The 17,438-nt window shown below is 34.9% G+C and overlaps 1 protein-coding gene across 1 annotated transcript in view; it reads right to left on the bottom strand.

Annotated features, from left to right (window-relative positions):
• Window positions 1-17,438, bottom strand: part of Poxn (Pox neuro) — a 376,716-nt gene that overhangs the window by 274,503 nt on the left and 84,775 nt on the right. Inside the window, exon 2 of the mRNA XM_069826012.1 lies at window positions 11,334-11,416. Coding sequence (XP_069682113.1) covers window positions 11,334-11,346 — 13 coding nt within the window. The 5' untranslated portion in view covers window positions 11,347-11,416. The remainder of the gene's footprint in view (window positions 1-11,333; window positions 11,417-17,438) is intronic.

Genomic DNA, 17,438 nt, shown 5'->3' with positions numbered 1-17,438 from the left:
AAATAAATAAGTAAGTAAATAAGTAAGTAAGTAAATAAGTAAGTAAATAAGTAAGTAAGTAAATAAGTAAGTAAGTAAATAAGTAAGTAAGTAAATAAGTAAGTAAGTAAGTAAATAAGTAAGTAAATAAGTAGATAAATAAGTAGATAAATAAGTAAATAAATAATTAAATAAATAAATTGTTATTATTATTATTATTATATTATTATTATTATTATTATTATTATTATTATTATTATTATTATTATTCTGCCTTTATTTTCGTCCCTTATTTTCCTCATCCTTTTTTTTACGTAGAACATGTATTTGCCAACACCGAATATGAGGACTTGTTCAGGGAACTATGGTAAAACAAAAAATGGCAGAATTTACAATACAAACTGGTAACAACATTATCAGCCACAGCCGAATACTCACGTTAAGCCTTGAATCAAATAACCACGCTCAATGACGCCACCTCTTTTTGCTAAGGGCATGAGGGCTCTGAAATCGCACATAAAATTAGCTGGGCTATGCGGCCTCTCTCAGAAATATTTCGGCATCGAGAGAAGCTACAGATCTGTGTTACCACTCGTTTGATTTGTAATCGTGAGTTTTGCAATATTGAAGTGGTAATAAACACGTACTACACACTTTGATTGAATTATGGTAAAATATTTTATAAGCAGTGGCTAATTTCGAAATGTCGCTTCGTATGAAGATAAAAATTATACAAATCTATCTTACAGGTAAAGCTTCCTGTGTAGCAGACTTGAATAATTTCAAGGAAAAATTGTTCCGGGGTCGGGTATCTATCCCGGGATCTTTGGCTGAACGCACCAACGCTCTTACCAACTGAGCTACCCAGGAACTTGACCCGACACCGAAGTTTTATATAATATATACGTTGTAGGTACGTTAACAGAAAACCACAATTTCAAATCGCACAGAGTTTGTGTGCACTCGATGTGGGTTTCTGGCGTCTTGTCAGCCCACTCGAGTTATGTGCACATAAAGGGAAACGTTGAGACGGTGTCGGGTGAAGTTCCTGGGTAGCTCATTTGGTAAGGGCGTTGGTGCGTTTAGCCAAGGGCCCCGGGATCGATACCCGGCTCCGGAACAATTTTTTCCTTTAAATTATTCAAGATAAAATACATTAAATATATTGCATGACTTCATTAATTACTTCTCATCATAGACCCATACTCTCCATTTTTAAACCGAAACAAAAATGAAATCTGTAGGCTACACCATCACAACTGTTGATTGTCACTTCTATTTGTTACTGTTACTCCAAGGTTTTTCCAATTTTTATATTTCCGTTTCGTACTATGTCCTGGTCACGAGACAGGCTGTATGACCTCTAATAAAAATACAAATTTCTTACTTGGGATGTGTCTAAAAGCTGTTAGCTCCACTATAATCATTAGAGACAGGATTTCCATGCAAATGCATGTTTTTATATAAGCTTACTACTGTTCTCGAACTTTGTAAATATCCGTTTCATGGCTTATTGATTCGAAAATTGTGTAGTTTTTCCATGCATACTTGCATGTTTTGGTCTTTTTAGTGGTAAATTCATGCATAATTCATATTTTTTTTTTAGATTTTAAGTTTAATAATGCTTATTTTAAGGTTTAAGTTGCATATTACGTCCATTTTTATAGTTTCATTGCATATTTTATATTAAATCGCATGATACTGCATTTTATAAATGTTGCCTCGTAGAGTTTTGTATTTCTGAGCTTATAATATTTGAGTATATGTACTGAAAAATATAAGTGAAATGCTAACGGTTTGCAGAGTTTCTACCTGAAGACTTTGAACCTTACCAGCTAATCCTCTCATTGTATTGTCACACTGGAAGTCCACACTCCTGTTCTATACAAGTCTTACCTTGAGGCTTATTAGAAGGATGCCTCTTCTGCTCCCTCCCATACTTTGTAGTTTGGCGATAATAGTAGTAACATGCTTCCCCTAACATGCCTTAACATGATAAATACATAATAGGATGCGAAACTGCGGTCAGCACCATCTGACGGCAGAGGGCTCAAATAAGATGATCAACGCGCGACGTCGTAGATGGTGAACATTAGAACTACGTGTTGGGTACGTTACCCAGAGTTCTATATTTATCCGTTCGTTCGAGACGTTGCTCGAGAAGACAAGATCGCAGCCAGAAACTTCCTAATAAGTGGACATAAAGTGATACTACGTGTGTGTATAAGCAGTGAATGTTAAACAGTAATGTTTATGGCCGTTGTAAAAATAGTGTTGTTGAATGTATTGTAAAGTAATAAATAATAAATTGAACTATCTAAGTAGTTTTTGCAGACTTTTCCATTGCGCTGTACACTAAATACTCAAAGAATACAATCCAAATTGTCTAACCTTTTGCTTTATTTTCTGTCTCTGTCTGGTTATATTTTAATTGGGTAATGTAAAATAGATCGTCTCTTTGATCTTCCTGTTGGCTCCGGTAAGAATTTTCAGTGCAAGATGCTGTGAGGAATAAAAATGTAAATGTTTTATTTCAAATTGGGTTAGTTTAAGAATAGTGTTGAGGGGGGGAGGGAATACTTTTTGCATAGTTTAACATTTTCGTCACCAGGTGCGCTGCTAAATGCATGGAGTAATTCGTTTTTATTTTCGCTACTTGGTGCGCTGCTAGATGTAATAAGTTCTCCACCGCCCAACAGGTGGCAGCAAGCTTAATTTCTACATTAGCGCCTCTAGCATGTGTTACGGGAAACTCAGTAAGTTTCGTATCCTATTATATTTATCCATGCCTTTAATTTGGAAAGGTAGATAGGCAGAAGGTCTGCAGTAGGCTACATGTACAGGTGTTTTGTGAATTAGCTACTGTATATGTGTTCTGTGATGATCTGTGAAGTGTTGCAATGCCCCCGATTAAATGTTCGAGAAGAGATCTTGTGGCACAGTGGATCAAGATAAAAGAATATCTTAGAAATTTGGAAAGATTGTTAGTAGTACATTGTGCCATTCAAAAATAAAATGAAAGTTTCAATTTTGATAGTGCAAATTTTCAATGTGTTTTTTTTTTTCTTCATTGTGCATATTTGGCCATTCGATAGTGCATGGATGCATGTATATTTTACGATTTGATAATGCATGAAAATCCTGTCTCTAATAATCATCAATCACGCTTGAATTTACAAGGCATGGTTCCTGAGTTGCGGGGCACGCTGTACGTAGTCGGAGTGGCGGAACCAATTTCAGTTTGCAGTGAGAGAGGCTACTAGCCCCAGGGCATCCGCTGGCAGACTAGTGCTTACAGATTTCACGCTTCATTCCAGCGCAACAAGTATCGCGTGAGACACCGCTGAGGTCAGCGCGGCTATTTCACGGTAGCTCCGCCCTTTATTCTAAATATCCTTGGATCGAATCTCTTCGGGCTGTTTTCAGAAATAAAAGTACCATCAATATCCGCCAAAGCGGCATTTATCTCTAAGTTCTCTTCATGGTAAACTGCGCAAAGTAGCAATGAGGGATTTTGAAGAAGCACACACCCTAACACGTGTTGCTGGTTGTTACGTGTTAGTCATTCTCGTGTAATAACTTCTGACTTTTACGTGGGTGTAAATTCTCTCTCGAGTGTAGCATAGAGATGTATGCGACCATATACAGTACTACTGTTTTACTCAAAGCTAGAGGGCCAAACAAAAGATTTTTTTTACCTGTAGTTTGGTAATTTATACCCTCCATTCGTTACTGTTAAGCAGATTCAAGAATAAAATAGGAAGCTGTAAATTATTTTGTTAAAGAGGGTGTTAAGACAGCGTTTCTCAAACTTTTTTGAAGTGGGGACCACTTTTTTAAGTCAGAACAGTTCCGCGGACCACCTTACTCTTGTTTCCTTCAAAAGCAAATTTATCATTTTTGTAGCATAATTTGATACCGTATATTTATATTTTAAACAAAATTAATTAATTCATTTAATTTTATATTAGTATTAACTAATTAAATTAACGTTAAAAGAAAAAAATTCATTTTCGTTTTTTTTTAATAAATCAAGGATATTCGAGTTTGGATAATCTTTAACTAATTAACTAAACAAAATAATTAATGTTGGTACTCGCATTAATGAGATGGATAAACCTGCCGATTCTTGCACAGTTGTTCTATATTTGGATGTATGCTGGTAAGCTTAAATCGGAGATCATCACATACATCGAGTCGATTTCGGTACTTTGTTTTTATTAGAGTTAGTGATAAAAACCCTTTCTCACACAGATATGTAAAAGCAAACTGAATTATAATCTGTAAAGCACCATTGTACAGTTCACTATATTCTCTTTTCACTTGTGATAAAGTCCAAAAATTAACCTTACATTCCGCTTGTAATTTCATTTTAAGTCCGGTGTCATTCGAGAGTTCAATTAACTGTTCTCTTTCACTCAATGAAAGTTTATTTTCAATATCGCAATGAAAGGGGTCACAAACCCATGAAAATTCGTCATATTTATTTGGAAAATAAGTTTCAAATTATGACCTTAGAGTTTCGAGCTGCGAACATACGTCATTGCATAATTCTTTTCCAATAACGAAACCATTTTCAACCAAAAAAGACTCTAGGGTTGGAAATAGTGAAAAAATCCTCTATTTTACGGAACTGACCCGCAAACCAGGTTTCCTCTCGAACACTATTTTCTCATGCGCATTGAGAACAGTCAAAGAATTACCTTGTACGGAGAGATTAAGTTCGTTTAGTTATGAGAATACGTCTGGAAGATATGCCAATGTACTTAGTCACATGTCATCAGCTGATGTGCAGCGAAACGATGGCGAGAAACACCACGTTCATAGTGCTTTAAATCCCTCTTTTGTTGCTGAGAGTAGAGTGGGAATTCGTTAGACAGGTTGGGTAATAAATTTAATAAAATGTCAGTACTGGGAGAAAAAGTGAAAGATGATTGCCATGTGTCATTTCCAAATTCTGAGATTTTCAGCTCCAGTGTGATACGCAATTCGTTTGTTTTTTATTTTTTCTTCTGTACTTTTTGAAGGATCATAAGAGCAGATCTCGGGGACCACAGGTGGTCCGCGGACCATAGCTTTAGAAACGCTGTGTGAAGAAATATAAACTACATAAAAGAGGATGGAATCGATCGACCGTGAATCGAAATTGATATTTTAGGGTTGTAGGAAAAGGCTTTACCATCACATTTATGTTCAATCAATATTTGGGTCTCAAAGATTACAATTTTTGTATTTTTATATATCGGATTTAAGGAATTTCAGATGATCTAAAGATAAATGATGCCACAATTAAATGTTTTGAGGAATTCAAATACCTGGGATCCATAATTGATAACTCCGGCACGTGTGAAAAAGATATTATTAATAAAGTAAATTATGCTTGGGAAGCTATTAGATCCCTGAATTGTGTTTTGTGGAGTAGAGACATGACTAGAAATACAAAACAATATATTCTAAAAACAATAATTGATAGCATATTTACATATGGTTCTGAAAGTTGGACAGTAAGTGAAAAAATTCAGAAAAGGGTATTGGCGACAGAAATGGATTGCGGAGAAATACGAGGATATCCAGACCTAGAACATGTAAGAAACACATGTAGCCTATTAGGAAAGAAATGGATGCAGATGAAACTGTTATGGACAGGATAGAAAATATATATTTACAGTGGTATGGACATGTACAACGGATGTCGGAGGAACGGTGACCTAAATGTATCCTCAATTGGACCGTGCCAGGAAGAAGAAAGCGTGGAAGAGCTAGAAAGACATGGTATGAAGGAATACACACATAGGCCTACATGGTGAAGAGGGGCATGGAGGAGGGACAGCGGGAGAATAGGAAGCTCTGGAAAGCAGGAATCAAAGGCGAACTGCTGTAAAGTGGAAAGCCATAAAACAGTAAAAATATGTCGGATTTATTAATTAAAACCAACTGCCCTTCAATAAGGGTGACCACAAGGATCCATAAAACAAACACTTTATTATATAAGTTCACAACGGAACATTGAAAATAGGCTACATACAATAACTTTCCAAAGGAATTCAAAGTGAAGATTAAATCGTATTACTTGAAACAGAAATAAAATTACAAAATTTGAATCGAATCCCTTGCAATTTCTCTGAGGATTTTCTCAATGTTGTAAGATGTCAATCCCTTTGATTTTACAAGGTGATAGGTGTATTTGGAGAAGGTACCACGAACTCCAAAAAGAAGTCCGTGTAGGCTACTAACCAAAGATTAGTCGTGATCATAGGTAGGAAGTTCGTACCAAAGCAATAGATTCCAGTTGCGTACAGCGAGCAGTATAGATGTCACCCGCGCCTCGGCCTGTTCCCGCACGCTACAGTCGATACGCAGTTCACAACAACGCGTACTATGATTCTGTGGAGCGGTGTACAATCATGAATAGTTTGAAGAATATTGTAATTTATATTAATAGTTTAGGTTTTGAACAAATTGAGCTATCCTGTTTATTTATTTATTTATTTATTTATTTATTTACTTATTTATTTATTTATTTATTTATTTATTTATTTATTTATTTATTTATTTATTTATTTATTTATTTATTTACTCTGGTGGAGTTAAGGCCATCAGGCCTTCTCTTCCACACCACCAGAAATACAATAGAACTACAAGAAAAATTATACATCAATACAATTAATCTGCATTATTAACGGAGTGACAGAATGAATATGACATAAGAAAACTGAACATATAAATACAAATTGAAAATAATAAAAATTAGTCTAGCATATTAAATGGTGTAAAAAAAGAACACACAAAAAGTTATTGTATTATTATTATTATTATTATTATTATTATTATTATTATTATTATTATTATTATTATTATTATTATTGTATTATTTACGTAATGTTGATATTATGCATGATTACAAAAAAGTAAACTCATGTGTCATTAAATAATTACGCAAACAGAAGTGTGTAACCCATTTATTTTTTCCCGCATTATTCCTCATTAAATGTTGACGTATCGTGCTGCTATGCATTCGGTTGCATTACAGTCCTAGTTCAACATTGGAATTATGATACGAACTTCCTAGCTGTCATTACAATAGAAATTAAAAATTTTCTTGAAAACAATTATGGGTTTAATATTATGTGCCACATATGAGATACACTATTAGATTCACAAAGTTGTTGTTCATCTGATGATAGTAAGATATACTGTATCATATTTCAGACTTGCTCCAGTACCTCTTGTGACATAGAATGAATATTTTCAGAGTACACATATGGTTTTTAGTTTTCTCTGAACATAAAAGGCGTATTTCTTTTGATGAAATAAAAATGTACATTAGGCCTATTATTTGTTATAATGATGCTAGAATCATAATTGTATATTTTGTATGTTATATTATACATGTGTATGGGTAAATTATTTTAGATTGGGAATTACGAAGTTTGTAATTACAAATTATTACTTTTTTATATTATTCGCTTGTTATTTTCTTATTCTAAGGGTGTGGATGATGGAGCACATGTTTGGTTACCACTCGGCTGTACTATATGTTCGTCGTTCTGGTTCACTGACATGGAGAGTTACGATACTAGACTTCTTGTTCGGTAGAGATATAGTTCTCAAAGTACGAGGAAAGGAATTTTGTCCACCACTGCTGCTGACGTCAAACTGCTGAACCTGTAGCTTGGGTTATGTAAGGTCTCAGTTCCTTAACGCTTAATTATGAAACGAAGAACGGTATTTTTGCGATTTGGACACGAGTTATTGTGAATGTGACGTGATTAACTAAAGTAAGAATGGACTCTCTGCGGTACGGCTCAGCAGTGTGCTATGGTACTTGGAAACCATTAGTCGTAGAAAAGTTAACATTGTTTCACAGAATAAATACTATCCGTGAGATTCTGATTTTTACTCTAATTATTAAAGAAACTGTTAAGGAATGATTTATTCATTTGCAATTTTTCGGTAAAATGTACGGTTTCCTTGCAAATTAAATAAATAGATTAATATGTATCGTTACTTCCTGTCATTAGCAAGTCTTGCATGCCTACTGCAGTGACTAAGGGGCGGAATGCTGCTTTTGAGACTTGAGTATTCTCTATGTGGGCCTAGAAGTAAAGCAAAAAGGGAATAACGCATGAAATATATTTACAGAATTTTAATACAGTCTACAAACAAGAGGTGCGGTGTACCAATATGCATAATAATCCAGGGAGTTTCCTTTATGGTGGAACTAGCACCATCTTCGAGACTCACGGCATCGCGGCCTGTTTCAAAGTGGAATAATTTGATGTGTATAAAATACTGTATTGAACAGGGCCCGCGGCGGAGTCACTTCGCAGCAACAAAAAAGCTCTCAATTTCGGGCTCACCACACCACACTGTGAGGAAACTAAGTGGAACTAATTTAACGGTACAGTTTTTTGAAACATTATAACGAAGCTTGCTCTGAAAACTGCTTTACGCTGAATTCTTATTAACTACAAACGAGTTTGTGTGTTGGGTCTATAAAACGTAACAAGATTTACGACATTTCCAGAATATTCTTCTTAATCTAGCTATTCCAATAATCACAAGCGCTTAAGTCCCGGTTAAAGTAAGTTCTCTCTACGTTATTCATAAGAACGAAATGTTTAACATTTTGCAACTCCCTCATCTGGAAGATTATCGATAAGCAGCTTGTTAGGAAGCTAGTCCTGTATTTAACGGACTTTCCTATTCAGAGTTGATTAGATGATCAAAAGGGGAAATGAATCGATTACGATAATGAAATAGGTGTGGAAATCTACTAACTCGGAGAATACCTATTCATGTCAGCATCATTCACATTTTTTTTTTTAAATATAAGAACAGAATTGTGTGCTTTTTCTTCTGAATGAAACATTCGAAATTGAGAGACAATAACGAAAGACGTAACTCTTAATAGTAAAGATTTATATAGGGCATTATATTTGAAGAGTCCACTGCAAGAATGATGGATGTCACTTTCTTGTCGAAAATGAACCAAGACTGTCAATGCATAGCTTAAGACATATAGAATGTACGTAGAGAGTTATATGGCATTAACACTGATAGTCATTGTCCAGTAATGATCGGAAAAATCACAGTTAAGCTTTGAGCACTAAGCATTTCAAACTTTCAATTGCTTCTCCTGCAAAATGTATTCCAAATTACATCCATCATTCTTGCAGTGGACTCTTCATTTGTCATTAAAGTTCTGTGGTAGGTTTGAGGTTTTAATTAGTATTCGGTTATTTTAACGATAGTAATCAAAATTTTCCATAACTTGCGGCAATTATGATACTCCTGTTTCAGTTTTATTAACTTAATTTTGTTCTTACCACGATATTTCATAATGTGACTAATTCTATGAAGAGAAAATGTCACGTTCTTCCAAACGGAAATCATGTAAGCCTATACTTCTGTTTCGTCCTCAACCAGCTCTTTCTGAGCTGGGTGAAACATAAGAGAAAATTGCGGAAAATAGTTTCGTCGCACAGATACTTTATAAGTCCCAGAAAGAAGGCAATAAATGCTAATATTAATACTAATACTAAAATGTAACAGGAACGAGCCCTATTGTGTGACATACGATTACTGATGCTAATGTTGCTGATGTTGTTGCTGTTGATGATTATGATGCTAGTGATGATGTTAATGATGATCCTAAAGGCGCACATCAATTAGTTTTAAAAATCTTAAGGTTGTGGTAAACTCAACTCATTATGTGTATTTTATATTTAATGCTACATAGATCCATATATTACAGTTTGATGCAAGAACTAGTAAAGGCCTAACGTTTGTATGTTGGTAGTTTCAGTACGAATATTTATACAGGGCATACATTTTATCTTTCCACGCTCTCATGTAGACAGCTGCGCTGTGCACTGTAGCCTCCGCTCTGCCACAGCGAGCGTGGAAAGATAAATGTACGCACTGTATTTACTAGTAAACTCACATTATCCAGTAATGTTTAGAGTTTGTAAAACTTAAGTCTGCAATTAGAGCGGAACACAACATTGAAGGTCATAATTCTATGTGAACAGACAGTACTTTGAATTTTTTTTACTGTACTTCTTATAGATCAGTTTTTTAGAAGAATGCAACATTACACAGAAGTTTTTTCTTTTTTAGAACTAGCTTTCTGTAATTGACACAACAGAGACAAGTTGTAGGCTATATTAATTACCATATTTAACATCTGAAAGATGTTGGATCCGAGGCTTATGGGTTCAAATCCACCCGAGGTAGATGGATTTTGAAATTCTTAGAATTAATTTCTCCTGAAGGATTGAAAAGCATTGGATCCCATGTTGTAGATTTACGGCATGCTAAAAACCCCTTTCACTGACACAGGGCTCTTTTCTCGCCCACGATGAATTTCGACACTGACTAAATCTGCAGTGCCTGGGAAAAGTGACATAAGTCAGTTTCCACAAACCTCTTTTGATAATTTATTGACAACTTACGGAACATCTGCTCGCTTGGAAAAAGAGACATAAGTATTTCTCCCATTACAATAATTCATACAGAAAAAAATCAAATCGACATAAACCAGTGTAAGTTGTCAATAAATTATCAAAAAAGGTTTGTGGAAACTGACTTATGTCACTTTTCCAAAGCACTGCAGAAATAATTTCTGCAGTCGAAAGTGTCATTAAATAAAGAGACTTGCCAACTTTACAAACTACTTTTACACCTGAAGACTCGTGAGTTGGAGTTAACTGAAGGTATTTTCTTGATTACGTGTATCGTTGAACGTTCGCTATGGAAATGACTTCCTAAAATGTCATGCTATGGAAAAGTATCCCGTTGTTTTTTATAGGCCTACTATTGATAAAGACCATTGTGAATTATTATAGTGATGGAATGTCGGCAAAGAAAACTGACACACCTCTATAAAACTGCCCTAACATCACGTTATACCTACAACAGAGCCCACTTAGCCTCGCCGGAATTCTAACCCGGTTCTCCTACTTGGAAAGCCGACAATCTATCAGGCTATCGGGTCACCTAACGGTGCAATTGCAAAAAAAAAAAAAAAAATAGAGAGAAGAAAAAATCGTACATATTTCCTAAGATACTTTGTCTACGCTGGAAAGATAATGACGTAACATTCTTTATTTCTCAGTCGTTCTTTAGATTCCCTTTAATAAGGTGGCGTTGTGGGACGGGGAAAGCAAAGAATGAAGCTGAACAATCACTTGTGTCTAGCACTCCGGTCTTAGAAATCAATAACGAACATCAGCATGCCTGATAAAATCACATGTTTATCACGAACCGGCCAGCCGTGAGTGGAGAAGGGTTATGGAAAGAAGATACAAGTTTTTTAGTCCTCTTCACGGTTGACTTGGATGGCTACTTACCTGTGTGAGGCATGTTGTCGGCTATGAATCTAAGGTCTCTGCAGGAGGCGCGGCCTCGCGGATCGTGACGTTAGCCGCTACACCTGTGGAAACAATAATATAAGTCAATCACCATAACAACTCATACAACATTATGTTGTTGAGTGTGTGCTTGTTCGTTATGAAACATTTAAAGTAGTTGCATAAATTGGTATACAGGGGACTTCAGACATTTATCTCACTGAAAATTTAACGATTAGCAATGTTGTAAAGCTTATGAAATTTTTACAAGATGGCCTGTGCCGTTTTTAAGGGCTGACAAATCTGGGCACTTGCCCGGGGGGGGGGCAGTTTATAGGGGCGACAAATTTCTGAAAGCTCGTAGAAAAACTTGGGTGAAATGGAGCGTATCTGGTATAGAGTATAAATATATATGTTTGCCAATGACAGACCAAGAAGGAAGCCATTTGTATCTAGATTAATATTCTGGGTTCTGAAGAAACCAATTTTAAGTTCATGTAAATATAAAGGAGTTAGCATGACTTTGAAGTGATTTTTTTCAGAATAAATTGTGTTTCTATAAGGAACAACTACACCGTAATGAAATAAGGTTTGTGGTCGATATAGAGAAAATAAATATTAAGCAGCAACAATGAAATCTGTCTAAGAAAAACAGAGCACAACAGCCTATACATGAAAGTACATTCAACTCATTTTTTATTAAAAAAATACTTACTTTACTGTCATTCTGATCTCAATTTTTGTTTACAATTTCAGTTAAGCAAAAAAATTTCATTACTTTTGGGGAAGTGTAGAAACTCAAAGTTAAAATAAATCCTGTGTAGGGCCTATATTTTATTTGAAAAGGGCGAACTTTCCGTTTTGCCCAAGGGCGTAAGGACGTCTAATTAGAGTCCTCAAGATGGCCTGCATTTTAAAAGTTGTCCATATATTTACAATATCTTTACGAAACTAACAATAAGTACGTGAATACGCTTTATAATAGAGATGAACAACATCATCATCATCATCATCATCATCATCCTTCACGAATTAGGCCTCTGTAGACCTGTTTCGGCCCCATCTAGCAGTCTTCTTAACGGTCTTCCTGGTCGACGATGTCCTCTAGGTTTATATTGCATCATAATTTTTGGGATTCTTGAATTTTCCATTCTTCTTACATGAGATGAACAACGATCGAGAAATTCAAGACTAACAGCGCCCGCAAAGCCGAAAACCCGCACAACAATATTGCCCAAGGAAAATAGAATATACTTGATATTGCCTACATCGTTGACTGCGTGTAACGAACGATCAAGATACCGGGAGTGGTCAACTCTCGAACGTCAAGCAGCCTTGAATCGTCACAGTTTTTTTATACAAGACTGAACTTTTATGTTTTGGCAACTGTTATATAAACAGTCAAGTAGCTTATTTGAAACATCGTCTCTACTTTTCAGAGTATAATAATCCGTTTCCCAATCTTTATTTAATTACTAGGCCTTTATTAGGAAGTACATGCTGTACTTAGGAATTACTTTGGAAGACTAGAAGTTATTTTTGTATGTTTGAGATCAAGTGTACAATCTCAAGTAAAAAATCATTAACGCTTTATTTAACGTTATGTTTTATTTTCCTTAGAAATGTAAATTTATTTCAGAATTTTTTTCTATTTATATAACAATAGGTAATATCTGGTAATAGAACCAGAACATTTTGATAACTATGATACTGTTTTGTCTTTTTGTATCAATTAAACATCTCTAATGTTATTTATTTCAATGATGTATGTTATTCAAAGTTACGAGATCTTTCCACGCCAACCAAGTGCTATTTCGAGAATGATTAGCAAGACCCGAAGCGCACGAGAGTTACGAGACGAGACTCGAAAGACAAATGCAACGAACACAGCGAGCGAGAGCGGCAGTTAGTTTTGTTCATCTCTACTTTATAACGTTTAATAATAACGTTTGTCTACGAGTCTGTAGGTTGTTTAAGCGAAAATCGAATATTTGTAGCACCATAATACTTTCTTATGTTTTCCAAATTAATTATAACAAAACTACTGAACAAGAGGCACACCTTGAAAATGATTATGATTATGATAACGATGATGGTGTTGGTGGTTTTGGTATCGTTGTTATGAAAATTATTCCCAATCATGTTAATCCACCTTCACTGTAGTTTAAAGAGAGATAGTCAAGTAAGAAAATTACTACGACAGAGACAGTCAGCATGTACTTCTTTATCGTTTCCTCTACATCTCGCTTTTACCACAAACAAATTGATATGTCCACGAGAAAATGTTCATGTCAAGATATGTGATTTGTATCATTCTGGTCGGAAATTTTGTCAATAATTTTTCGCTTACCAACCGGAGGTCAAACGATCTAAACTACAGGTTGTCAGGTTGGTGATTGAAAGCTAACATAAGATTTTATCTCCTGAATTCTGAATTTATGTTTATTTTGTTTATAAGAGTACGGTTCTCTAAGGATATAATAAAACATGTTTTGTGTTCATAACAGGTCATGATCATTAGTCAACGTTCGAATTTAGAAGAGTCCAAGAAAACGGCCAATTAAGACCATACTGTGAATTCAGCCAATCTTACAGTATGAGAAATATGCAGTACGAAATTCATTATCCTCAACAAGATGAGTGTGATTAGTAGTACAACCCAAAAGCATAACAGCACTTTAGACATGTCGTTGCTACCCCAAACATGATTTTGTTTATTAAACTGTCTCGATGAACAAATGTTAGAAGCACAATAAAGCATAATTTTTAAAAATAAAGCATAAAAGCGTAATATTTAAAACAGAGCAAAATTCTTGGAAAATGAACTGCCTGGTTCAGTTCACTATTTATATTGCTGACGCCAGCGTTTCTGGCGCGTGTCCTTGAGTACAATGCACAGTCTGCGAGCATCTGTTGATAGTGTAGCTGAGAATGGTACCACCTCTTATAACTTACACGTCACGTCAGCAATCTGCCAACCACAGTTGTCAGTCTTGCTGCCCAGACTGCGGCAAAAGTAAGATACTCGCACTTAACTTTCCTTACATAGCGTTCCTGCGGTATGTCCTTGAATACAGTGGCCAGTCAGTGAGTTTCTGTTGTCACTGCAGCTGAGAACGGTACCTCCTCCTAAATACACGTCACATCAACAATTAGCTAATCATAATTGCCAGCTTTAACGCCTATAGACTACTACTAAGGTAAGACACTCACACTTACGGATCCCATTACATATTTCACATACCAAAAACGATGGCGCGGTCTGTAACAATGTGACCAACAATTAATATTAAAAATACTCACATTGACAATGAGAAGCTAGTTTTTCAACAATGGAAATTTCAAACTTAAGAATTTAAGTTATATTTTAAATTGTTAACTACAGTTATATTTGTAGTTCTATGTGATAATTGAATTTGAAATATAGTGAATGATGAAATGTTTTGGGGAAATTGTTTACATGTGTTCTTAAATTTAGTGGAGTGGTATTGTTTTAAAATGTATAATATTATATTTTGGTAATTATCTATTTTACATAGAATTTGAGATTGCAGGTAATAACGCATCTCGCTGCGAAAATAAACTTTGATTTAGTATGTAATAATAGCAGTTACTTTAATTGTGTCTAACTTAAGGATAATCGACCGGACTTGGATACCACCCTAGATCATATTATATATAATAGATAGCTCATCCCTATGTTAAAATCGATAGCATTTTTAAGAGAACAACCGCCAGGATCGCCACCTGTCCGCCGTAAACGAACACGAGATGGCAGTACAGTCGCTAATGCAATATTCAAATGAGAGTTATGACGTAACTCCTTATGTAACAACTAGATGGCAGCATAGTAAACCAGACAAAAGTTGTTACCGTCAAAGCCTATAAGGCCAAGCAATCTGGGTATATCTGATCTAGGATACCACGAAACCTGCGGCATGAGTACCACAAAGAAACTGGACTCCATTCACTTATTGAAGACAGTTGTGCACTACTCAATGACAGTGACCTTGATTTAATTTTTTTAAGTTGTGTGGTAATGAGTATTGAGACCTTTTTTGTTGTCCCTAATCAAGTTATAGTTATTTTATTCTGTAACATAATCTTACATTTGTCACTTTTTCTTATAAACACGTTTATTTGTTCTAAAATAATAAGTGACTTTATTACCTTCACTGTAGGTAATAGCGCCAGTATGCGTCATACTTTTACTTACTTGTATTGCTGTAAAACCTTGTCATAATTACAACTTTTGAAACGTACATTCCAAAGGAGAGGCTACAAATGATCAATATCTTAAAAATCAATATTATTGTCAGTATTTCTGTTTAGTTGTAAGCCATTTTTTAAATTGATGGCGTTAATACCTTCAATTACCCTATGTAGACAAAGTGTACAATTTGTACGTTTACTGCATTCTAGGATCGTATATTATGTGCAGCAGCATCATACGATCGCCAATCCACGACATTATTGATTTTGAAGAGTGTACTTCAATTCACTTAGCATCTCAGTTTAATATAATACTAAATTACAAATAATAAGGTGCGAACGTACGTTGAATTGTCGACATTTATTCGGCAATTCGATTTATTTCCTACCCCTATTGAGGGTTAAGAGGCGAGCCTTCAAGTTGTTAACAAATGTCTGAGAAACTTCAGCGTAGATCTTACAGAAATGAAATACAATACACAAGCTGTCGGCAAAAGTAAATCAGATAAAGAATACTGTCGTTCACCTGCTATGGAGCCTTAATTAATATTGCAAATCAGGATTTTCTTACGCTGTAGCAACGGGAAAGAGTCGTAAATCCCTGTGTTGTGGCATTGTGTTTCAATGCTTTATGGAATGTTTCCATTGAAGAAGCTATTAAAGACTCTTGCTTTTACTACGACTTGCAGCTTCCTAGAAAGAGACATTTCAGGCTTACGCTAATACTAAGAAATGCAATTAAATTTTTATTATATTTATATTATAATGCTTATTTATGTTGTATAAATGCCACATAAAGTGGCACAAGAAATGTTATGGTCTATATCTTTTTATTTGTTCTTTTCAGGTATGTCATAACCGTGAATGGTTCTTCATTTTTATACTACGGTGTTAGAGTTAAAATGGTTCAAGCGATATTCATCTGGTAAGTGAAATTTACGGAACTTATCCAGCCTTGTTAGAATAATCTTATATTCTGTATTCCGTACACTTATGCTATACAATAAATATAATTCCAGCGCTTTGAAAACTGCTGCCGTTAACTCTGCTTGAGTCGTTTATTTTGAAGTCATTATGTGGTCCGATAAGTTACACTTAATTTATATATTTTATTTCAGATGTAGTTTCTGTCAATTTAACTGAGCACAGTTTAATGTTTTTATTAGACATGAGAGCGAAAACGTTTGTCTAAAAAAGAACATTAAACAATGATAGTTAAGTTGATGGAAACTACGTCTGAAATTAAAATATATTTACAAAAATTCTGCTCGAGGTAACTTTACCATTAGTTCCGTCTATGCAGAGATATTCTCTTGTTTGTTTTTTTATTTCTACGTTGTTATGGATTTAAGGGAACGCACAGGTGAAATTACTAAATCTTACAGTTTTCATTTTTTCCCAAAGACCAAGGACACTAGAATAAAATTATGTGACACGTTCCTTATTAAGATGAAATAAATTGCAGGAATTTTTTTCAACGTGATTTTCTTTAATTTTCGACGTGTGGAACCATTTATATATTAATTTAATTAATTTATATATAAATGGTTCCACACGCCGAAAATTAAAGAAAATCACGTTGAAAAAAATTCCTGCCTTTTATTGCATCTTAATAAGGAAACGTGTCACATAATTTTATTCTGGTGTCCTTGGTCTTTGAGAAAAAAAAAATGAAAACTGTAAGATTTAGTAATTTCACCTGTGCGTTCCCTTAATCCTGTATTATTTTAATATCTGAAGATTAGCGTCAAAGTCCTGATTGAAATGGTCATAACCACCGCTTTCTTCCCAATCCACCAATCCTTCATAATATCATTTCGTTGTCTTCTCACTCTACCTGACAGGCCGGCCATCTGTCACAGAAGTATTGCAACTGGCTAAATATGCTCCCCT

The sequence above is a fragment of the Periplaneta americana genome, chromosome 5 (assembly GCF_040183065.1).
Source record: "Periplaneta americana isolate PAMFEO1 chromosome 5, P.americana_PAMFEO1_priV1, whole genome shotgun sequence".
NCBI lineage: Eukaryota > Metazoa > Arthropoda > Insecta > Blattodea > Blattidae > Periplaneta > Periplaneta americana.
Note: the sequence above shows the minus strand (reverse complement) of the source record. Positions and strands in the feature narration are given on the sequence as shown.